Consider the following 24,301-nt stretch of genomic DNA (forward strand, 5'->3'; position numbering starts at 1 on the left):
AAAGCCTCTCCCTAGTGACTCTAACCTCTACCTCACCTCTGTGTTCAGGTTCCTCTCCTCCCACCCTCCTTCCTGCTCACACACTGAAGTCCACCCTCAGACTTTCTTGCTCCTTGAACTCATCTCTGCCTCAGGCCTTTTGCACAGCTCTTTCCTCTGCCTGGAACGCTTGTTCCAGATCTTCATGTGGCTCCTTGACTGGCACTCTGTTCAAATGGTGTTGTTTTGGGGAGGCCTTGCCATGACTCCATTGTATTGTATTCAGGTCACATCTCGCGATTGTTCTTTTACTTATTTTTTTTTTTTTTTTTTTGAGACGGAGTCTGGCTCTGTCGCCCAGGCTGGAGTGCAGTGGCCGGGTCTCAGCTCACTGCAAGCTCCGCCTCCCGGGTTTACACCATTCTCCTGCCTCAGCCTCCGAAGTAGCTGGGACTACAGTTGCCCGCCACCTCGCCCGGCTAGTTTTTTTTTTTTTGTATTTTTAGTAGAGACGGGGTTTCACCGTGTTAGCCAGGATGGTCTCGATCTGCTGACCTCGTGATCCGCCCATCTCGGCCTCCCAAAGTGCTGGGATTACAGGCTTGAGCCACCGCGCCCGGCCAGTTCTTTTACTTATTTATTTTATTGAGACAGGGTCTTGCTCTGTAGTCCAGGCTGGAGTGCAGTGGCATGATCATAGCTCACTGCAGCCTTGACCTCCCGGGCTTAGGTTACTCACCCATCTCAGCCTCCTGAATAGCTGGGGCCACAAGTGCACCACCACGCCCAGCTACTATTTATCTAGACATATATATTAAATATAAAATATTTAAGTTTATATTTTTTGAAGAGCTGGGGGTCTTGCTATATTGCCCAGGCTGGTCTCGAACCCCTAAACTCAAACAATCTGCCCATGTTGGCCTCCCAAAGTGCTGGGATTACAGGTAGGAGCCACCATGCCTGGCCTATTGTTCTTTTTTATTCTTTTTTTCCTAACTAAGCTTAATAAAAGGAGAGGCCTTGTTTTTCTTGTTCACTGCTGTATCACCAGTAGCTAGAACAGACCTGACTTATTGTAGGAACACAAATATTTGTTGAATGAATAAGTAAATGGCAGATGAGTTATAGAGTTTTCATTACCTGAAAACCAGAGAGATAAACTTATTTGAGACCTAATTTTTAAGAGGAATTTGTCACACGGATCCTTATATAATAAAATAGACATTTTCATCCGTACAGCTCATTAACAACAATGTACCTTTCTTATACTTCTGCTTTGTAAAACACACTTTTAGTATGTCCTGAATGTGGCATTGGTAGTGAAGTTATCCTTAAATCTTAATGCTTTAAACAAAATCTCTTAGCTGGCCACGACTTTAAAGTTGATCTATTATTTTTGTTTGTTTTTGGTTTTTGTTATTCTTTTTGAGACAGCGTCTCACTCTGTTGCCCAGGCTGGAGTGCAGTGGCACGATCTTGGCTCATTGCAGCCTCCACCTCTCGGGTTCAAGCAATTCTCCTGCCTCAGCCCCCCAAGTAGCTGGGGCTACAGGCATGCGCCACTACACCCGGCTAATTTTTGTATTTGTAGTAGAGACGGGGCTTCAGCATGTTGGCCAGGGCTGGTCTCGATCTCCTGACCTCGTGATCCACTTGCCCTGGCCTCCCAAAGTGCTGGGATTACAGGCGTGAGCCACTGCGCCTGGCCAAGTTGATCGGTTATTAAGTATATGCTGAGCATAGAGTACATGAAAAGCTCCTGCTGCTGGGCTTATCTCATGACCAGCTGATGTCACTCTTCCCTTTATCTTTGTCCTCTGGGAGTCCTCCTCTTCCTCACTGACGATAAAGCCTATTTTTCTTCCCCCACAAAGGCCACTCCTAGCCCCTCTCTCTGTGACATTGACAACAGAGTCCCTGGAACACTAATGGTCTCTCCCCTCTGAGTGCCGAGGGCCTGCCTAGTCACTTGTTTTCCTGGAGTGTGCAGGGCTCTCCCAACTGTCTGTTAGTTAACTGACTGCTAGGTGCCAGGGGGTGGGGAGTAGGGGGCCATACAATGGAATGCAGGATCTACATCCAGCCTTTCAGGAGCCTACAGATCAGCAAGTGAGAGAACACATTCGCACCAGGGACGTTCTAACCATCACTAAAATAAATCTCTCATCATAGCTACTCCTTTTCCTAGCTTCTCTATTTTTGCCAATGTAACTTTTCCATCCCTGTGACTAAGAGATGAATAAGAGATGTAAGAGGAAGAGCTGGTTTCGCACAGAACACAGTAACTTTATTTGAGGTTGAGTTTGAGGTTTAGGTGCGACAGGCTTGACTGAATCATCTCTGCTCCCTTCTACTACACTGACTCAACCAACTGCCAGATCCTGAAGACCCTGCCTGCCTCCTGTCTGATTCCAGTGCAAATATGAATAACAGCAGCAGCCCCGGGGCCATCTCCAGGCTCGTCACCCTCTCCTTTCCCAACTATTCTTCTTAAACCCCAATGCTGAACTTTCAGTTCTCCAGTAGCTATTTCAGTGCCCACTCTGGGAATATGTCCTTGTTCCTGCAGCTATAACAAAATACCTTAGACTGGGTACTTTATAAACAAACGAAATGTATTTCTCACAGTTCTGGAGGCTGGGAAGTCCAAGATCATGGTGCAGACAGATTTGGTGTCTGGTAAAAGTTTGCTCTTTGCTGCTTCTTTTTTAACATACTAATTGTACACATTTATGGGGTACACGTGATATTGTGATACATGCATCAGGGTGTTTAGCATATCCATTACCTTAAACACTTATTTCTCTGTTGGGAACATTCTAAATCTTTTAGATATTTTGAAATACACAATATATCATTAACTATAGTCACACTTCTGAGCTATCAAATACTAGAACTTATTCCTTCTATCTAACTGCATGTTGATATCCATTAATCATTAACCCACCTCTCATTCCTCCCTCATCTCTCCAGCCTCTGGTATCCACCATTCTACTCTTCGCCTCCACAAGATAAACTTATTTTAGCTCTCTCCTATGAGTGAGAACATGCAGTGTCTTTTTGTGCCTGGCTTTTTTAGCTTAACCTAACGACCTCTAGTTCTTGTTCTCTGCTTCTAAGACAGTAGTACCTTGTTGCTACAACCTCATGTGGCAGAAAGCAGAAGGATGACAGAGATGAACACTGTGTCCTCACATGGCAGAAGAAATGAAAGGGCCAGCTAGCTCTCTGAAACCTCTTTTACAGGGTTATTAATCCCATTCATGAAGGTGGAGGCTTCATGGCCTAATCATCTTGCAGAGGACCCATCTCTTAATATTGTTGCATTGGGGATCACGTTCAATTTGTGAATTTTGGAAGGACACAAACATTCAAACCACAGCAGGACAGAAACAAGCAAAGCTCCATGGTTTCTGCCCTTGTGTATATTACACCCTACTTCTCAAAAAAAGCCTCCAAAGGACTTGTGGACACCCCCCACTGCCCAGCCTGGCAATCTAGGCCCCCCTGAACTTTCCCTCCAGATTCATCTTCTACTAGAGCTCCATGCATGCCTGTACAGGAGGAAGCCCATGCCTTCATGTACCTTTATCTTTGCTCCCCTAAGCCTGGATGCCCTCTGCACTCCTGCCTCCTTCTCCAACACCACCTGTCAAAATTCTAATCTGTCCTTCAATGCTCCACTCAAAGCCCAATACCCTTGTAGGCCCTTCATGATCCCCTATCCAAAATGTGTGCTCCCCTCTTTGAGTTCTCATGGTACCTTTTGTACATTTCTGACACTCGTCATGTTATACTTGAAGATCAAAGTAGATGGACGTCTTAGCCTCCCTCCTCAGCTATCAGAGAAAAGGGTCCCTGTCTTACCCATACTGGAGGCTCCTCATCTCTCCACCACAGCAGCTGCCTTATACATAGGATGCTTTATACCAAGGGTGACCATACAATTCACTTTAATTTATTGTGCAAACTAGAACACCTTTGAAAGTGAAAGGAGCACAATTAATAATTATGCAGGGCTCCAAGTGAAATCGATATTGTCCTTGGCTACTTGGACATATGGTTATCTTTTTACGCCAAATGAAGGCTCAAAGAGAGGAATGCTGGTTGTATGGATGGACAGTGATCAGCATGAAGAAGTGGAAGAAAGAGCTCTCCTGTAGCTGGCATTGTTGGGGACGGTCCTATGGGGCAGGTGGTCTCTGAGGTATGTCCAGAAGGTACAGATGGGATTCAGGAAGGTCCCATTAGACAGAGACAAGAAGAAATGGCACTATGGAAGGTTCGATGGTGGGAGCAAAGGTGGACTGCATTTGATACATTCAGGGAAACGTGAGTGTGGTTTAAATTATGGTTGATGTTGGGGAGAAACAGGCAACACGGTTGGAAAGTGGAGTCGGAAGGAACTTGGCTAACACCAGCCTAGGTCTGGTCTTTATCCAGGAGGTAAGAACAAGCACCCATGTGTTTCTGAGCAGGAAAGAGACAAAGCAAATGTAGAATTTTAGGAGGATTCATCTGGTAGCTGTGTTTAGAGCAGGGAGAGGCTGAGGAGGGGAGGCCATATGGGATCATTGGAAATAATTTCAGTGTAAGATGATATTAAAGGAAATACTGGTTACCAAAAAGAGTGAGTTGGGAGAACTTAAAGCAAAAAGTTAGCAAGGCTTTGTGGTCCATGGGGGTCGGGGCGGCTTTGGGTTATACTTTGTATAGGTTCTATCTGTTGGTATCGAGATGGAACTAAGAAAGTCAAGGGACAGAGATAATTTGGAGAAAGAGGCTAAATTTAGATTTCCATATGTTGAGTGTGAGGTACCAGTGGCTCATGTAAATGGAAATGTCCAGTAGCGAGTCAGGGAGGAACACCTAGGAGGTGGGCAAGGTCAGGAACAGTGAGAAGGATTCGGGAGTCATCCACCTGCAGGAGGCCATAGGTGAAAGACAAAAAGGATGAGATGTCTGGGGCCAAACAGTAGGAAGAGTAATGGTGATTATCAAGATGAGATCTCGGGGAAAGCCTGCGCTTAATGGAGAAGGGAAAGAGGAAGAGACTGAGGATTTGGGGGTGGGGGAGTTGGATGACACAGTCCTGAGGGCTAAAGGACGCTTCGAGAGAGGTGCCCAATTGTGTCAAATTTTGCAGAAAGGTTGAGAAGGATAGACTCGGTGAAAAATGACTTTGGCAACTGGATGACAGTCAAAATGAGAAATGTCTAAGGAAATGAACCAGAAATGGATTTCTCTGGCCAATGACATTGCCGGAGGCTGACAAAGGGGCATTGGTTAAATGTTGATGTGATATGTGTGTTTCCTTAAGGAGGACTTAGAGACAGAACCACCAAAAAGTCAGTTAGATACAACTATAATATGAATGGTTCTTTTATTTATTAAATTATTATTATTATTACTATTTTGAGACAGGGTCTCAGTCTGTCACCCAGGCTGGAATGCAGTGGTGCAATCACGGCTCACTGCAGCCTGGACCTCGTTGGGCTCAGGTGATCCTCCCACCTCAGCCTCTCGAGTAGCTGAGACTGTCAGGGCACAGCACCATGCCTGCCTAACTTTTGTATTTTTTAGTACAGATGGAGTTTTCCCATGTTGCCCAGGCTGGTCTTGAACTACTGAACTCCGGCGATTCTTCCACCCCAGCCTCCCAAAGTGCTGGGATTATAGGCATGAGCCACCACACTTGGCCTGAATGGTTGTTAACATTAACCAGGTTTGTGACCCAAGACCAAAGTACCAAAATGATAGTTACTAACCTGTGATACCTTTTTTCACCTATAAGGTAGCAATACTGGACATAGAAGAAAGAGCTTTTCTTGATACAGATCCCATCATAATGATACCTGGGAAAATAAAGGCTGTCTTTAAATTTATGTGTAACTACTGACATGCTTTATGGAAAGCAGAAAACAGGTGAGCTAATGAAGACTTGGAGTTCTTCTCCAGGTTTTATCATTGGCTGCATTTCTCTGGAAAAGCTAATCCTTCAGTCTGACCAAGCTCTGTTATGTAGACAAGCAACTTCATACACTTTCACACGTATCAGCCTTGAAATGGGCTTGTGGAGGCTCTCCTCTGCCTGCCTGATGCAGGACATGCTAATCTTGAGAGAGATGTGATAGGGAAAGTCTCCTGTGCCCTGCCCTACCCCCTCCCCACCATTAATTTTTTCCAGGTGAAGGGAAAATGACACCAAGGTAGAGAAGAGCCTTCTCTGTAGCCCAGACTTTCCTCCGCTAAACCCAGGGGACTATAGCAGCTTGTCCCGGCTTAAGACAAAATGTCTTCAAGTTAATTATTGCCCAGTATTAGGTTTGGCAAACACTTCCACTGTCTTCAATTCCTTGGTGAGTGGCAGCCCCCTTTCCTAATTTGGCTTCAGTGTCTTCTCACTGATTCCCCTCGCAATTTAAAACAAGCAACAAATAGCAATAATAATTGAGTGACAATTATGACACAAGGCACCCAATAATGCTGGAATTTCTTTTCACGTTAGAAATACAACCTTCGGGCCGGGTGCGGTGGCTCACACCTGTAACCTCAGCTCTTTGGGAGTCTGAGGTGGGTGGATCACCTGAGGTCAGGAGTTTGAGACCAGCCTGGCCAACATGGGAAAACCCTGTCTTTACTAAAAATACAAAAAAATTAGCTGGACGTGGTGACAGGTGCCTGTAATCCCAGCTACTCAGGAGGCTGAGGCAGGAGAATCGCTTGAACCTGGGAGGCGGAGGTTGCAGCGAGCCATGATCATGCCATTGCGCTCCAGACTAGGCGACAAGGGTGAAACTCCGTCTCAAAAAAAAAAAAAAAAAAAAAAGAAAGGTAATATAGCTTCAGGACTGCACCTCCTGAACATAACTCAAATATGCTAATTGGGTGAACATTGAAATTTTAGTTCAAAGGGTAGTTAAAACAGTTCCAAGGCTGGACATGGTGGCTCATGCCTATAATCTCAGTGCTTCGGGAGGCCGAAGTGGGAGGATCACTGGAGCCCAGGAGTTTGAGACCCACCTGGGCAATTTAGCAAAACCTCATCTCTAAAAACATAAAAATTAGCCAGGCCTGGTGGAACACACCAGCAGTCCTAGCTACTCAGGAGGCTGAGGTGGGAGGACTGCTTGAGCCCAGGGTCTTGAGGCTGCAGTGAGCAATGATCGCACCATTGCACTCCAGCCTAGGCGACAGTTCCATTATTTGATGTGTGTTCATTATTTAAATATTTCAAGAATGAGAAATTTACATAACTGTAGAACAGTAAAAATATATTGTAACCTTCATATTTTAAAAAAATTCCGAAGAAAATAGAGGCCAGTGTTTGGTTCTAGCACCAACTGAATGATTTCAGGCACTGCGAATTAATGTGACCGTGGACGCTCTCTGGTAAGAGTTGTTATTTATAGTTTGTTTTGTTTTGCATTTTTTGTCATTTTGTGATTCCCCAAATCCTTGTTTTTAACACTTGAAATAAAACAAAAATTCTAAACCTACCTGGCACTTCCTCTAGTGCCCAGCCTCCGGGTGCCAAGGTCAGGAAAAACCAATCTCACAAGCTAAAAAAAAAGCCAGATTTAAAGTTGCAACTTGAAAACTTAGAAACAAACTTCCAATTTTTTTATCTTACAATATTCAAATTATATTTCTATTTCCTTTCTAATAAACAAACAATAAAGATAATAAGTATAACAATAAAGTAATAAGGTAACAATAAAGAAAATAAATGGAAATGAAATTTTTGGGGAAAAAAAAGACAAGTGTGAAAAAGAAAACATACCACTTGGAGGTCAGGCACGGTGGCTCCTGCCTGTAATCCCAACACTTTGGGAGGCTAGGCAGACAAATCACTTGAGGTCAGGAGTTCAAGATCAGCCTGGCCAAAATGGTGAAACCCTGTTTCTCCAACCTGGTCTCTACTGAAAATACAAAGGCTGGGTGTGGTGGCTCACGCCTGTAATTCCAGCACTTTGGGAGGCTGAGGCAGGTGGATCACGAAGTCAAGAGATCGAGACCACTCTGGCCAATATGGTGAAACCCCGTCTCTACTAAAAATACAAAACTTAGCTGGGCATGGTGATGTGTGCCTGTAGTCCCAGCTGCTTGGGAGGCTGAGGCAGGGGAATTGCTTGAACCTGGGAGGTGGAGGTCGCAGTGAGCCAAGATCGCGCCACTGCACTCCAACCTGGTGACAGAGCGAGACTCCGTCTCAAAACAAACAAACAAACAAACAAACAAACAAACAAAACTTAGCCGGGTGTGGTGGCACACACCTGTAGTCCCAGCTACTCTGGAGGCTGAGGCAGGAGAATCACTGGAACCAAGGAGGCGGAAGTTGCAGTACGCCAAGATCATACCACTGCACTCCAGCCTGGGTGACAGAGTGAGACTCTGTCTTTAAAAAAAAAAAAAAAAAAAAAAGAGGAAAAGAGAAAAAAAGAAAACATATCACTTGGAGAAAATGCCATTTAAATGTTGATGTTGGCCAGGCGTGGTGGCTGTAATCTCAGCACTTTGGGAGGCCACGGTGGACAGATCACCTGGGGTCAAGAGTTTGAGATCAGCCTGGCCAACATGGTGAAATCCTGTCTCTACTAAAAATACAAAAATTAGCCGGGTGTGAACCCAGGAGGCAGAGGTTGCAGTGAGCCGAGAGTGCATCACACTCTAGCCTAAGCGACAAGGGTGAAACAAAACAAAAAATCCTCAGTGTAATTTCTTCCAGTCTTTTTTTCAAAGTCCCAATATGTGTAAGTGATCTGTTTCAAATTTAAAACTTGGCATCACGCAATTAGCATGTCTGCAGCTTTGCATTCTATTTTCTTCCCTCAACATTATGCCATGGACGCATGGACGTTTCCCCTTGTCATTAAACATTTTCTGGAAACAGGGAATTATGAACTATAGCTATAATTGGTCTCACAGGGTGGCATCATAGTCCAACCTGTGAGAATGCTATAATTTTACCATTTTCCTCTTTTTCTAATGTGAGAATCATTTTCACTTTTACTATTATTATTATTATACTTTAAGTTCTAGGGTGCATGTGCAGAACGTGCAGGTTTGTTATACGGGTATACGTGTGCCATGTTGGTTTGCTGCACCCATCAACTTGTCATTTACATTAGGTATTTCTCCTAATGCTATCACTCCACAACCCCCAACCCCGCAACAGGCCCCAGTGTGTGATGCTCCCCTCCCCGTGTCCATGTGTTCTCATTGTTCAATTCCCACCTATGAGTGAGAACATGCAGTGTTTGATTTTCTGTCCTTGTGATAGTTTGCTGAGAATGGTTTCCAGCGTCATCCATGTCCCTGTAAAGGACATGAACTCATCCTTTTTTATGGCTGCATAGTATTCCATGGTGTATATGTGCCACATTTTCTTAATCCAGGCTATCATTGATGGATTTATAATCCTTTGGGTATATACTCAGTAATGGGATCTCTGGGTCAAATGGTATTTCAAGTTCTAGATCCAGTCTATCATTGATGGATTTATAATCCTTTGGGTATATACTCAGTAATGGGATCTCTGGGTCAAATGGTATTTCAAGTTCTAGATCCAGTCTATCATTGATGGATTTATAATCCTTTGGGTATATACTCAGTAATGGGATCTCTGGGTCAAATGGTATTTCTAGTTCTAGATCCTTGAGGAAGCTCAACACTGTCTTCCACAATGGTTGAACTAATTTACACTCCCACCAACAGTGTAAAAATGTTCCTATTTCTCCACATCCTCTCCAGCATCTGTTGTTTCCTGATTTTTTAATGATCACCATTCTAACAGGTGTGAGATGGTACCTCATTGTGGTTCTGATTTGCATTTCTCTGATGACCAGTGATGAGCATTTTTTCATACGTCTGCTGGCTGCATAAATGTCTTTTGAGAAGTGTCTGTTCATATTGTTTGCCCATTTTTTGATGTTTTTTTTTTTTTCTTGTAAATTTGTTTGAGTTCTTTGTAGATTCTGGCTATTAACCCCTTGTCAGATGGCTAGATTGTAAAAATTTTCTCCCATTCTGTAGGTTGCCTCTTCACTCTGATGATGGTTTCTTTTGCTGTGCAGAAGCTCTTTAGTTTAATTAGATCGCATTTGTCTATTTTGGCTTTTGTTGCCATTGCTTTTGGTGTTTTAGTCATGAAGTCTTTGCCCATGCCTATGTCCTGAATGGTATTGCCTAGGTTTTCTTCAAGGGTTTTTAATCGTTTTAGGTCTTACATATAAGTGTTTAATCCATCTTGAGTTAATTTTTATATGAGATGTAAGGAAGGGATCCAGTTTCAGCTTTCTATATATGGTTAGCCAGTTTTCCCAGCACCATTTATTAAACAGGGAATCCTTTCCCCATTGCTGGTTTTTGTCAGGTTTGTCAAAGATCAGATGGTTGTAGATGTGTGGTGTTATTTCTGAGGGCTCTGTTCTGTTCCATTGGTTTATATATCTGTTTTGGTACAAGTACCATGCTCTTTTGGTTCCTGTAGCCTCGTAATATAATTTGAAGTCAGGTAGCATGATGTCTCCAGCTTTGTTCTTTTTGCTTAGGATTGTCTTGGCTATGCGGGCTCCTTTTTGGTTCCATACGAACTTTAGTTTTTTCCAATTCTGTGAAGAAAGTCATTGGTAGCTTGGTGGGGATGGCACTGAATCTATAAATTACCTTGGGCAGTATGCCCATTTTCACAATATTGATCCTTCCTATCTATGAGCATGGAATATTCTTCCATTTGTTTGTGTCCCCTTTTATTTCGTTGAGCACTGGTTTGTAGTTCTCCTTGAAGAGGTCCTTCACATCCCTTGTAAGTTGGATTCCTAGGTATTTTATTCTCTTTGTAGCAATTGTGAATGGGAGTTCACTCATGATTTGGCTCTCTGTTTGTCTGTTATTGGTGTGTAACAATGGTGTGTAATTTTTGCACATTGATTTTGTATCCTGAGACTTTGCTGAAGTTCCCTATCAGCTTAAGATTTTGGGCTGAGATGATGGGGTTTTCTAAACATGCAATCATGTCATCTGCAAACATATAATTTGACTTCCTCTTTTCCTAATTGAATAACCTTTATTTCTTTCTCTTGCCTGATTGCCCTGGCCAGAACTTCCAACACTATGTTGAATAGGAGTGGTAAGAGAGGGCATCCTTGTCTTGTGCTGCTTTTCAAAGAGAATGCTTCCAGTTTTTGCCCATTCAGTATGATACTGGCTGTGGGTTTGTCATAAATAGCTCTTATTATTTTGAGATACATCCCATCAATACCTAGCTTATTGAGAATTTTTAGCATGAAGGGCTATTGAATTTTGTTGAAGGCCTTTTCTGCATCTATTGAGATAATCATGTGGTTTTTGTCATTGGTTCTGTTTATGTGATGGATTACATTTATTGATTTGAGTATGCTGAACCAGCCTTACATCCTAGGGATGAAGCCGACTTGATCGTGGTGGACAAGCTTTTTGATGTGCTGCTAGATTCGGTTTGACAGTATTTTCTTGAGGATTTTCGCATTGATATTCATCAGGGATATTGGTCTAAAATTCTCTTCTTTTGTTGTGTCTCTGCCAGGCTTTGGTATCAGGATGATGTTGGCCTCATAAAATGAGTTAGGAAGGATTCCCTTTTTCTATTGATTGGAATAGTTTCAGAAGGAATGGTACCAGCTCCTCTTTGTACCTCTGGTAGAATTAGGCTGTGAATCCGTATGGTCCTGGACTTTTATTGGTCAGTAGGCTATTAATTATTGCCTCAATTTCAGAACCTATTATTGGTCTATTCAGAGATTCAACTTCTTCCTGGTTTAGTCTTGGGAGAGTGTATATGTCCAGGAATTTATCCATTTCTTCTAGATTTTTTAGTTTGAGTAGAGGTGTTTATACTATTCTCTAATGGTAGTTTGTATTTCTGTGGGATCAGTGGTGATATCCCCTTTATCATTGTTTATGGCATCTATTTGATTCTTCTCTCTTTTCTTATTAGTCTTGCTAGTGGTCTACCAATTTTGTTGATCTTTTCTAAAAACCAGCTCCTGGATTCATTGATTTTTTGAGGGTTTTTTTGTGCCTCTATCTCCTTCAGCTCTGCTCTCATCTTAGATATTTCTTGCCTTCTGCTAGCTTTTGAATTTGTCTGCTCTTGTTTCTCTAGTTATTTTAATTGTGATGTTAGGGTGTCGATTTTAGGATCTTTCCTGCTTTCTCTTGTGGGCATTTAGTGCTATAAATTTCCCTCTACACACTGCTTTAAATGTGTCCCAAAGATTCTGGTACGTTGTGTCTGTTCTCATTGGTTTCAAAGAACATCTTTATTTCTGCCTCCATTTCATTATTTAACCAGTAGTCATTCAGGAGCAGGTTGTTCAGTTTCCATGTAGTTGTGTGGTTTTGAGTGAGTTTCTTAATCCTGAGTTCTAATTTGATTGCATTGTGATCTGAGACAGTTTGTTGTGATTTCTGTTCTTTTACATTTGCTGAAGAGTGCTTTACTTCCAATTATGTGGCAATTTTGGAGTGTGATGTGGTGCTGAGAAGAATGTATATTCTGTTGATTTGGGCAGGAGAGTTCTGTAGGTGTCTATTAGGTCTGTTTGGTGCAGGGCTGAGTTCAGGTCCTGGATATCCTTGTTAATCTTCTGTCTTGTTTACCTAATATTGACAGCGGGGTGTTAAAGTCTCCCATTATTATTGCGTGGGAATCTAAGTCTCTTTGTAGGTCTCTAAGGACTTGCTTTATGAATCTGGGTGCTCCTGTATTGGGTGCATATATATTTAGGATAGTTAACTCTTCTTGAATTGACCCCTTTACCATTATGTAATGGCCTTGTCTCTTTTGATCTTTATTGGTTTCAAGTCTGTTTTCTGAGAGACTAGGATTGCAACCCCAGCTTTTTTTTGCTTTACATTTACTTGGTAGATCTTCCTCCATCCCTTTATTTTGAGCCTATGTGCGTCTCTGCACATGAGATGGGTCTCCTGAATACAGCATGCTGATGGGCCTTGACTCTTTATCCAATTTGCCAGTCCGTGTCTTTTAATTGGGGCATTTAGCCCATTTACATTTAAGGGTAATATTGTTATGTGTGAATTTCATACTATCATTATGATGTTCGCTGGTTATTTTGCCATTAATTGATGCAGTTTCTTCCTAGCATCGATGGTCTTTACAATTTGGCATGTTTTTGCAGTGACTGGTTTTGTTTCCATATTTAGTGCTTCCTTTAGCTCTTGTAAGGCAGGCCTGGTGGTGACAAAATCTCTCAGCATTTGCTTGTCTGTAAAGGATTTTATTTCTCCTTCACTTATGAAGCTGAGTCTGGCTGGATATGAAATTATGGGTTGAAAATTCTTTTCTTTAAGAATGTTAAGGCCGGGCGCGGTGGCTCAAGCCTGTAATCCCAGCACTTTGGGAGGCCGAGACGGGCGAATCACGAGGTCAGGAGATCGAAACCATCCTGGCTAACATGGTGAAACCCCGTCTCTACTAAAAATACAAAAAAATTAGCTGGGCGAGGTGGCGGGCGCCTGTAGTCCCAGCTACTCGGGAGGCTGAGGCAGGAGAATGGCGTGAACCCGGGAGGCAGAGCTTGCAGTGAGCTGAGATCCGGCCACTGCACTCCAGCCTGGGGGCAGAGCGAGACTCTGTCTCAAAAAAAAAAAAAAAGAATGTTAAATATTGGTCCCCACTCTCTTCTGGCTTGTGGGGTTTCTGCTGAGATATCCAGTTAGTTTGATGGGCTTCCCTTTGTGGGTAACTCGACCTTTCTCTCTGGCTGCCCTTAACACTTTTTCCTTCATTTCAACTTTGGTGAATTTGACAATTATGTGTCTTGGGGTTGCTCTTCTCGAGGAGTATCTTTGTGGTGTACTCTGTATTTCCTGAATTTGAATGTTGGCCTGCCTTGCTAGGTTGGGGAAGGTCTCCTGGATAATATCCTGAAATGTGTTTTCTAACTTGGTTCCATTCTCCCCATCACTTTCAGGTACACCAATCAAACGTAGGTTTGGTCTTTCCACATAGTTCCATATTTCTTGAAGGCTTTGTTAACTTCTTGTTATTCTTTTTTCTCTAATCTTGTCTTTTCTCTTTATTTCATTAATTTGATCTTCAATCATTGATATCCGTTCTTCCACTTGATCAAATCGGCTATTGAAGCTTGTACATGCGTCACAAATTTCTTGTGCCATGGTTTTCAGCTCCATCAGGTCATTTAAGGTTTCTCTACACTGTTTATTCTAGCTAGCCATTCGTCTAACCTTTTTCAAGGTTTTTAGCTTCCTTGTGATGGGTTGAAACATCCTCCTTTAGCTCGGAGAAGTTTGCTATTACCAACCTTCTGAAGCCTACTTCTGTCAACTTGTCCAAGTTATTCTCTGTCCAGTTTTGTTCCGTTGCTGGCGAGGAGCTGTGATCCTTTGGAGGTGAAGAGGCACTCTGGTTTTTGGAATTTTGAGTGTTTCTGCTCTGGTTTTTCCCCATCTTTGTGGTTTTATCTACCTTTGGTCTTTGATGGTGATGATGTTGGTGACCTACAGATGGGGTTTTGGTGTGGATGTCCTTTTGGTTGATGTTGATGTTATTCCTTTCTGTTTGTTAGTTTTCCTTCTAATAGTCAGGCCCCTCAGCTGCAGGTGTGTTGGAGTTTGCTGGAGGTCCACTCCAGACCCTGTTTGCCTGGGTATCACCAGTGGAGGCTGCAGAACAGCAACTATTGCAGAACAGCAAGTATTGCTGCCTGATCCTTCCTCTGGAAGCTTTGTCCCAGAGGGGCACCCAACATATGAGGTGTCTGTTGGCCCCAACTGGGAGGTATCTCCCAGTCAGGCTACACGGGGGTCAGGGACCCACTTGAGGAGGCAGTCTGTCCATTCTTAGAGCTTGAATGCTGTGCTGGGAGAACCACTGCTCTCTTCAGAGCTGTCAGACAGGGACATTTAAGTATGCAGAAGTTGTCTGCTGCCTTTTGTTCAGCTATGTCCTGCCCACAGAGGTGGAGTCTACAGAGGCAGTAGGTCCTGTTGAGCTGCAGCGGGCTCCACCCAGTTCAAGCTTCCCGGCTGCTTTACCTACTCAAGCCTCAGTAATGGCGGATGCCCCTTCTCCCCCTACACCTGGCTGCAGCCTCGCCTTGCAGGTCGATCTCAGACTGCTGCTGTGTTAGCAGGGAGCAAGGCTCTGTGGACACGGGCCCTGCTGGGCCTGGCATGGGAGGGAATCTCTTGGTCTGTCAGTTGCTAAGACCTTGGGGAAAGTGCAATATTTGGGCAGGAGTGAACCGTTTTTCCAGGTACAGTCTGTCATGGCTTCCTTTGACTAGGAAAGGGATATCCCCCGACATCTTGCACTTCCCAGGTGAAGCGACACCCCACCCTGCTTCAGCTCACCCTCCATGGGCTGCACCCACTGTCCAACCAGTCCCATTGAGATGAACCAGGAACCTCAGTTGGAAATGCAAAAATCACCCGTCTTCTGTGTCAATCTCGCTGGGAACTGCAGACCAGAGCTGTTCCTATTTAGCCATCTTGGAAGCCAGATCCCATTTTCACTTTTTATTATCCATGTGTTTGCCTAATTTGTTTTCACTCTCTGGGTTTCGCTAGTGAATGCTATCTTATCAGTACTTTGTTAGAGAGCCATGAAATTACACTTATGATCAGTAGAAGTCTGGTCTAGTTTCTGATTCAAAGAGGTTCATGACAAGAACGGCATCCATGACATGTGTGTTGAGCGTGGAAATCCTGGATCATCACGAAATTACAAAACACAGAGCAGGGAAGCCACAATGTTTGGAGCTGTCAAGTAATTATTTGTTCTTTTTCTACACCCTGTCCATAATCATTCAGCCCTCGCTTCTGCCTGGTTTCATGTTGCATCCCTTTTTTTTTTTTTTTTTTAATTAGCTCCCAAGCAGTGGGATTCGATGGAAATGTGAACCATTTTTCCTCTTTTCTGGCTCCAGGTCCTACCTCTTCCTGCAGGAAGCCCACGTAAGCCGGGATGAGGAGGCAAGACAAAAGAGCAGAGTAGGCAAGTTTGACACAATTAACACCTTGGTCATGCCTCCAAATGTGGTGGGTCTTTCAGGGAAGGAGAACCAAAATGTACAGGAGAAAAATGACAGGCGACAAAAGGGAAAGTCAGCCAAATCTAAATGCAGAATTAGAGGCTGGAAATTCCTGTTGTCAACAAGAGATTCTGACAATTTCATCTCCTCTAACTTAAGAAAATCATTGAAAAGCCTTCCTTTATGTTTAGTTGCAAAGCAAAATCAAGACACACATTTTAAGTACCTAAAGATATTATGAGAAAGTAGGCAGCAGGCTCAGATTCTAGCCCTGAGAAATAATCTGGTGTTTGGGAAAGAAAAGCAGAAGTAAAGTGCCTGATTGTCGGGCAACATAATACTCTGTACATTTAATAATACTGAGTCACCCCAACCCCAGACTATCCTGTGATTTCATTTTAATGTAGAAAGCAAATACAACACAGTTAAAATGAAAAAATCAACTGGGATAACTTGCAGAAAATATAATTAAGTTAAAAATTATGTCCTGAATATAGACAGAACTCAATCAATAGGAAATACACCCCAATAGAAAATGGTCTGGTGGTAACATGTACACACAATATACACATGGCCAAAGCGCATGCAGAAGTGCTCACCTTATAATCCAATAAATGCAAGTAGAAACAGCTAATTCTAGTTTTTACCCAACAAGTTTTCTGGGGTAGGAATGTTATGAATTTGTGTTAAGAACACCATGAATTATCATCAGGGATGGGAACTGACTGCAAGTGTTTACAGTGGGTTGCAAAAAGCAGTTTAGCAGGCCATATGTGAGGATCTATCCTAAAAAAATGACCAGATATGGATGGGGACTTACAGTGTTTAAAACAGAGGAAAATTACAAACAACCTATATTTCCAATAAGGGATATGGTTAGGCTGGGCGTGGTGGCTCACACCTGTAATCCCAGCACTTTGGGAGGCCAACGCGGGTGCATTGCTTAAGCCCAGGGGTCTAAGACCAGACTGGGCAAGTTGGCAAAACCCTGTCTCTACAAACAAACAAAAAGGTAGCCAGGTGTGGTGGCACACGTGTAGTCCCAGCTACTTGGGAGGCTGAAGTGGGAGGCTTGCTTGAGCCCAGGAGGCAGATGTTGCAGTGAGCTGAGATCATGCCACTGTATTCCAGCCTAAGTGACAGAGCAACACTCTACCTCAAAAAAAGGGGGGGATATGCTTAAATTACGGTACACCCCCCAAAATATTTCACAGCTATTATACGAGATGCACTTGAAAATATCTTAATGTGAAAATGTTTATGATATTTGAGGCAAAAAGAATGACAAAAGTATTTCTTGGGTGCTTTCCACGTCCCAGGACTGTTTTATTCTCTTTACATGTGTTTCTCATTCATCTCTTAAAAGAACCTCATGAGGTAGGTACTATTATTAATATCCTCACTTTACATATGATGAAGTGGAAACAAGATGGTTATCTTACCCAGGGTTACAGTCTAAGAAGTTCCATTCCAGGCTTGGTGCTGTTAAAAATTTTACCATGTTACCTGATGGCTATCTGTCTCTGTCTGCCTGTGTGTCTGTCTACCTATTTATCAGTTATTTTCCTTCAAGTGAAGAGTTTGTCAAAAGGAGTCCTTATAATAGGTGTGGCCAGGAGGTAAGAAAGCAATAAGAGGCCGTGCAGTACTCAAGGCCCAAAGAGGAGACAAAAATCAAATTAGGAAGGAGAAAGTCTTCTGAGGGGTCCTCTTGTCTAATTATCTGTCTGTCCATCATCCATCTACACATCGGTCTTTCAATTCATCTAGCCTTGCAGCCTCTGTATGACAGGATGAGGCAAAAAGATAGCAGATAACACGCCATAAAGTGAATTGTGAGATGCATACCCTAGGGGACTTGTATCCTCGGGTAGTTAGCTGAGATGTGGTTATGGAAAGCTACACAAGCCCTTAACACTAATCCCCCACAATGAGGTAGAAGAGCACGCATAAGGGGCTTTCTGACTTCGAGACCACCCTCTTCTCTGGTGTGGGAGGGCTGTGGGCCCCCTCAGGCCTGAGTCACTCAAAGAGCGGCATCAGACTCCTGGTGGGCAGTGAGGGCAGGGCTGGCCAGCGGCCCTGGCAGGGGAGTGGAAGAGATGGGTGCAGCTGTGGGTTCAACCAGCTCACCCACCATCTGTGCAGGCTGAGAATGGCTGTGTCCTCTCCATGAAAGAACTGGCATGTGGGAGAGCCCAGACTCTGCCCTGCAAGACCCCCCTGGAAAGGCGGTCAGCCACAGCAGCCCTGGGAGGTAGCCTGCTGGGCAAGCAGCACATGACCGCTGAAAAGGGTCTTTCACCAAGCCTGGGGATGCATGTTCGGACAGTCGCAAAGGGGGCCTGAACACCACCACCGGGAGACAGGGTCTGCCTGCCCCCAGAGCCTGCAGCCATAAAATAAGAACTGTCCAGCCACTTACCTCCTTCTCTCCCTCCCAGAGGGGTCAGGCCACACCTGGTGAGCTGCGGGAGGAGGCAGAGGCAGGGAAGAGCCCCAGGCCTAGTTCTCTGTAGCAAGATACCAAGCTGGAGGGGAAACAGCTCTACTTTAAACCAAGTTCAGAGTTTTGATATTATCTGGGATTGGATACTCTAAGCATCAGACTGATGACATTGCTGGGTAGTTACAGTGACAACAAGACTTGGTGTCATCCAAGAGTTTCCAGCAAGGTCATGCTGATTGCTCAAATGCTCACTCAGGAACTGGGGAAGAACCAGCCACTGGACACCTTCAGACACAGAACAGGAAGATGAAGTCACCATGTGGTTACTTCTCCAGCTCCTGCCGGTCCCATATGTGTGCATGAGTGAGTGTGCACGTCTGCAAATGAACTACACACAGTGCCTATATCTCTGGACAGCGAAGTGATAGCCGGCACTCATTTTCTTCTTTTTACATGTTTTCCTCTAATTTCCACATTACCTACAAAGGGGATGTAGTCCTTTTATAATCAGAAAATCATCAGTAAATGTTATTTCAAAAGAGGAAGTCAGCCTTCTGGAAATTCCCTAATCCATGTAAAATATCACTTGTACCAGGAATGAGTCTTACCCATCATATGCCCAGTACAGTCACAAAGAGCAAGAAACATTCCAACATCTGCACAGGAACTTGGCGAGAAACTGACTCCATTCCCAGGGGAGGAGGGAGGAAGTGAGAATTGCGGATTTTGTTGTTTCTCTTGTAAACACGCTTTGGGATCATATCCTTTTCCTTTCCCCTCCCTTCTCCATTTCATCACAAATTCAGCAGCACGGAGACCCTTCCCAATACCAGCTCAACTGATGTGGCCCATTCTTCAGGCAAATTTCCAACAAGAGCTGAAAGTTAGTACCTTGGCATCTTGCGGGAATTTTAAAGGAATCCTAGAGTATTGAGATAAAAAGTGCCGCCTAGCTGCATGTAGTCACACACTGGAGTCTCTTTAACTGTTTTTCTAATGCTTTGCAGTGGAATTACCATGAAGGTGAAACAGCCTTATAAAAAGATCTTTAAAAGATCGTGAAAAGAGTTTTTGCTATGTTAGAAAAGGAGGTAGGAATCCCATGGAGCCAAAACACATCAAGTCAAAGTCACCCACTTCCTCTGATAAGGGTGGTAGATGGCCGGATGGGAAAAGGCTGCAGGGCCAGGATACCCAGCACTCAGCTCAGCCTTGGATGACGTTTCCCAGTATTCAAAGTGATGAAATGGCAAAATATGAGCTGGATGATAGCAGCTGGGGGATTTCCCAGCTACTGGGAAAACCTTAGAGTTACCTAGCAAGATGACTTGATAAAAGACACACTTTTCAAACACAGCCGCTTCAGCAGATTGGGAAGACTGGATGAACCACCTGTGATTCAAGAACATGGTGAGAAATAGAACTGCAGATCAAAACTGAATAGGTGGCCGGGCACAGTGGCTCACACCTGTAATCCCAGCACTTAGGGAGGCTGAGGTGGGCAGATCACGAGGTCAGGAGATCGAGACCATCCTGGCCAACACAGTGAAACCCAGTCTCTACTTAAAAAAATACAAAAAAATTAGCTGGGCATGGTGGTGCACACCTGTTGTCCCAGCTACTTGGGAGGCTGAGGCAGGGGAATCGCTTGAACCTGGGAGGCAGAGGTTGCAGTGAGCCAAGATTGTGCCGCTGCACTCCAGCCTGGCGACAGAGCAAGACTCTCTCAAAAAAACAAACAAACAACACAAAAAAATTGAAGAGGTAAAATACAATAGGAATAAGAGAATAGCTACTCTTGGGTTCAAATAGTTCATTACATGATGATAACTGATAACAACAACATTTTGTATTTATATAGACTGTTAATATTTTACAGTTTACAAGACTGTTTTGGGAGGCTTACCTTAATTTCAACTCTTTAGAAAAAAAAACTTAAGGGTTGATTCTGTTGACTACAAGTTTAAAGTGAACAGATACAGAAAAATAAAAGCCAACAGTAGCCAAATAAAAGTAAGCGTTCTTGTCCTTTGAGCACATCTGAGGCAGTGGGTTACACCCTTGGGGCCACCTTTAAGAGAAACATCAATAATTGAAGTCATAATGACACAGGTGGGCAGAGAGGTGAAGGGAAGACAGGGAGAGGTGAACAGTTGTTTCCAATATGTAAGCAGCCTCCATATTAGAAGATTCTGTGATTATCAGAAGTGTAGAACTTCGACAAATGACCAGAAGTTTCAAAGATGAAGACTGTGTTTGGGAGAATGGATCTAATCATTTCGATGTTTTGCAAGCAAAATAGAAATCCACAGGATTGCTGAGGGGAGGGTAATGGTATGGCCACATCCCTTGATGTCAGTCAGCCATGCGCCCCCTAATGCTGCAAGTTCACTCCTGGACATACAGATGCAAGAGGCAGGAGGCTCACTTGAACCTGGGAGGTGGAGGTTGCAGTGAGCCGAGATCGCACCACTGCTCCAGCCTGGGCAACAAGAGGGAAGTTCTGTCTTAGAAAAAGAAACCAAAGATCTTAACCTCCAGAGGAGATCTTTTAAGAGCCAATGAGTTCTCTCAGCACAACTCAATTGTGAGAAACATCAGTTGTCCGATATCACAAAGTGGCTCTTAGCTTGTGTGGTGCCAATGTGTCTCTCAGAACTTGGCATTTCTCTGCAGGGAATACTATCCCAGCAAACCTGGCTCCCTGAGGAGTGCTTGGAGCTGCCATAATTACATTCCCTTAGGTGCTACCCATTCCTCATCCTTCCTGGCCCCTCACTATGAAGTGTGGACAAAGGGAAGTGGCTAACAAGACAGCTCTTCAATTAGCTGAAGGATGTTGACCAGCTGGTGGGAAGGAAGCCAAAGATACCCACTGAAAATCCATTAGACCCAAATACATTGCAACACTTCCTCCATTAACTTGCTTCCCTTTTTTGCACTCAGTGAAGAGAGCGTTCTTAATCTTCAACAACTTACCTTCCCAAAGGTGGCCGGGTTGACTTGGTTCTCAGTGTTTTGCCCACAGGTCTCCATGTAAATCTCATACATGAGACAGCGAGGGACACTGCACCCTTCGCAAATGCAGAAGTTGTCGACCAACCTGGAGGAGAGGAGGACAAGGAAGAGGAAACTGCCATTTGTTTTTCTAGAGCAAAATATTTTGTCAAAATCAATGGTCAAGATGTGTGTGAGGTTCCAATACATGAAACGTCTAATTCATTGGATGAATCCCTGCGCAGGCTCACAACCAGCATCACGAATGTACCCGTTTGTCCTGAGGCCAGTGTTAAGTATTTTGACTGTGGCTTTTAGAACATCAAAAGCCCATAAAGTGTTCCTGTTTTTGTTTCCTGGCAGGTTGGCATGCTAAAAGAAGTTCAGTGAGGACTTCAGTAGACACTGTTTCATAGACCTTTCTAAAGGTTACAGCCAAGAGCTACATAACTACAAAGTGGAGAATTATTTATTCTACTTTATGAATAAGACACAAAACAATACCCAGGGAAAGCCTATCACCCTGCAGGTGACCGCAGGAGCCAGCCTGGCTTCCCAGGCCCCATTTTCACATCCTTCCCTCTCTGATTCCTGTTCCTCTGAAGAAGTTGCTTGCATGGTTCTTAAACCTCTGTGGTTTAGGGCAGGCCATTATGTTTGGATTCTTTGAATTGCAATGAGGTGTAAAATGCAAGACACGAAGAGACACCGAGAGAGGCAGAGTGTTTTTGCTCTGCTTTCTCCCCTACTGGGTACAGAGCCAAAGCAGCACAGAGCGAATGCAACAGTGCCTGTGACCTCTGCTCAAAGTGATACCTTCAACTACACCAGTGCTCCCGGTCTGGGGACAGAGTGTATTCCTTACCAATAAGGGGCTCTGGCTGAGGTTCACAGACCACCCCCGGCCCCTGGGGACAGCCAGGTACCTGTTCCAGCAGCAGTATGTCGGTGTGGGGGTGAGTGGTGAAGGTGGCCTGGGTCACAAAGTGTCCGTAGTGACATCCAGCTACAACCTTCCTTTCCCGGTGGGATGGACCGTCGTTCTTTAAAACAAAAATCCACAAAGCAAGCCAGTATAACTCTTAAAGAGGAATATTTATTTAGCAGAGACTTTACAGACAATACATGCCCTTGGCATTTGTTTTTCTAGAGCAAAATATAGGTACTTTGCTTTAGATGGGTATATGGGTGGTATACAGCTTATCTTCTGGAATGAGGCACACTGGGGCCAAATTTACTCTCCTTGGGAACTAAAGGATATAGTCACAATTGTTGACCCCACTGGCTTTCCAGAAAAAAAGACACATGAACATAACGAATGGGGGAATCTCTGACCCTGCAACGTTTTCTTGGGGTAATAAATTACCCCAGGCCCAGGGGCCTCAAACAACAGAAATGGATTCTCACAGTTCTGGAAGTTGGAAGCCTAAAAATCCAAGTGCCAAGCAAGGTCGGTTCCTTCCAGAGGCTCTGAGGGAGACTTGCTAGATATTTTTCTCCTTGTTTCTGGTGATTGCCAGAAATCCTCGGTGTTCCTCAGCTTCACTCCAGTTCCTGCCTGTGTCTTACATGGCCTTCTCCCTGTGTGTCCATTATCTCTGTGAATTTTATTGCTTTTCTTTTTTGTATTCTTTTAGTAGAGACAGGTTTTGCCGTGTTGGCCAGGCTGGTCTTGAACTGGGCTCAAGCGATCCACCCACCTTAGTCTCCCAAAGTGCGGGGATTACAGGTGTGAGTCACCGCGCATGGCTAGTATCTCTGTGAATTTTCTTATCAAGGTAACAGTGATTGGATTTAGAGCCCATCCTAATTCAGGATGACTTCCATTTAACTAATTACATCTACAAAGATCCTGTTTCCAAATAAGGTTACGCTCTGAGGTTCCGGGTGGACATGAGTTTTTTTTGGGGGGGATGTTATCCAACCCAGCACAGGCACCAAGGAAGTAGATTTTTTCTGGGATGCTTCCCTAAATCAATGTGGGAACATGACACTTCAGATACTTCACAATGGTTTAAATGCAACTGCTACTGCACCAATTATTTGGCTCAAAGTTGAGTACAGGGTGATATCCATTGGTGGGATGGTGGGGTGGGGGAGTGGCAGATTCATATATAGTCAGCATACAGATATATACACACACACATATACACATATATACATATACACATAAATATATTATATATATATAGAGAGAGAGAGAGAAAGAGAGAGACACCCTCTGGAGTACAGTGGTGCAATCGTAGCTCATTGCATCCTCAAACTCCTGGGCTCAAGGGATCCTCCTGCCTTAGCTTCCTGAGTAGCTAGGACTACAGGCGTGTGACCATGTCCAGATACTTTAAAAAAAAAAAAAAAAAAACGTGGAGACAGGGTCTCACTATGTTGCCCAAGCTAGTGTTGACCTCCTGTTGTTGAGCAATGCTCCCACTTTGGCCTTCCAAAGTACTGGGATTACAGGCACAAGCCACTGCACCTGGCTTATATTTCTTTTGTTAAGATACTACTTGTTGATATATGAAAAACTCAATATTGGAAGTATCCCAGAAAAGTGTTGGCTAAATCCGGGAAACTGCAGCAAAATGTGATGTGCACTGAATTCAAACTCACTTGTTTATTCATAGTTACTCCAGATTTAGTTATGGAACGCTCTCCTTAAAAAAGAAGTGTAAAAAATACAAACTCCTTAAAATGAACTCCAGTTTTCCATGTTTGCTGATTGTTCTTTCCTGTGACAGACGCTCATTTCTTCTAAGTCTCTATGAATTGCTGTCCTCCAATTTCAAAATACTACCGAGCCTGCCTGTTGCCTAAGTGG

At 43.8% G+C, this 24,301-nt stretch overlaps 1 protein-coding gene across 5 annotated transcripts in view; it reads right to left on the minus strand.

The window, feature by feature from the left end:
* Positions 1-24,301, minus strand: part of RFX8 (RFX family member 8, lacking RFX DNA binding domain) — a 78,611-nt gene that overhangs the window by 49,452 nt on the left and 4,858 nt on the right. For 2 of the 5 annotated variants that reach the window (XM_030921586.1, XM_030921585.1), the window contains exons 2-4: positions 21,466-21,589; positions 7,480-7,541; positions 5,748-5,834 (exon numbers count right to left, since the gene is read on the minus strand). Coding sequence is in view for 2 of the 5 variants with exons in the window: in XM_030921583.1 (XP_030777443.1) it covers positions 5,748-5,834; positions 7,480-7,541; positions 21,466-21,537 (221 nt within the window). In the remaining 3 variants the exon portion in view is untranslated. Of the gene's footprint in view, positions 1-5,747; positions 5,835-7,479; positions 7,542-21,465; positions 21,590-24,301 lie in introns of those variants that run through there. The other 3 variants (XM_010386237.2, XM_030921587.1, XM_030921583.1) reach the window with 2 other exon arrangements.

The sequence above is a fragment of the Rhinopithecus roxellana genome, chromosome 17 (genome assembly GCF_007565055.1).
Source record: "Rhinopithecus roxellana isolate Shanxi Qingling chromosome 17, ASM756505v1, whole genome shotgun sequence".
Taxonomy (NCBI): domain Eukaryota; kingdom Metazoa; phylum Chordata; class Mammalia; order Primates; family Cercopithecidae; genus Rhinopithecus; species Rhinopithecus roxellana.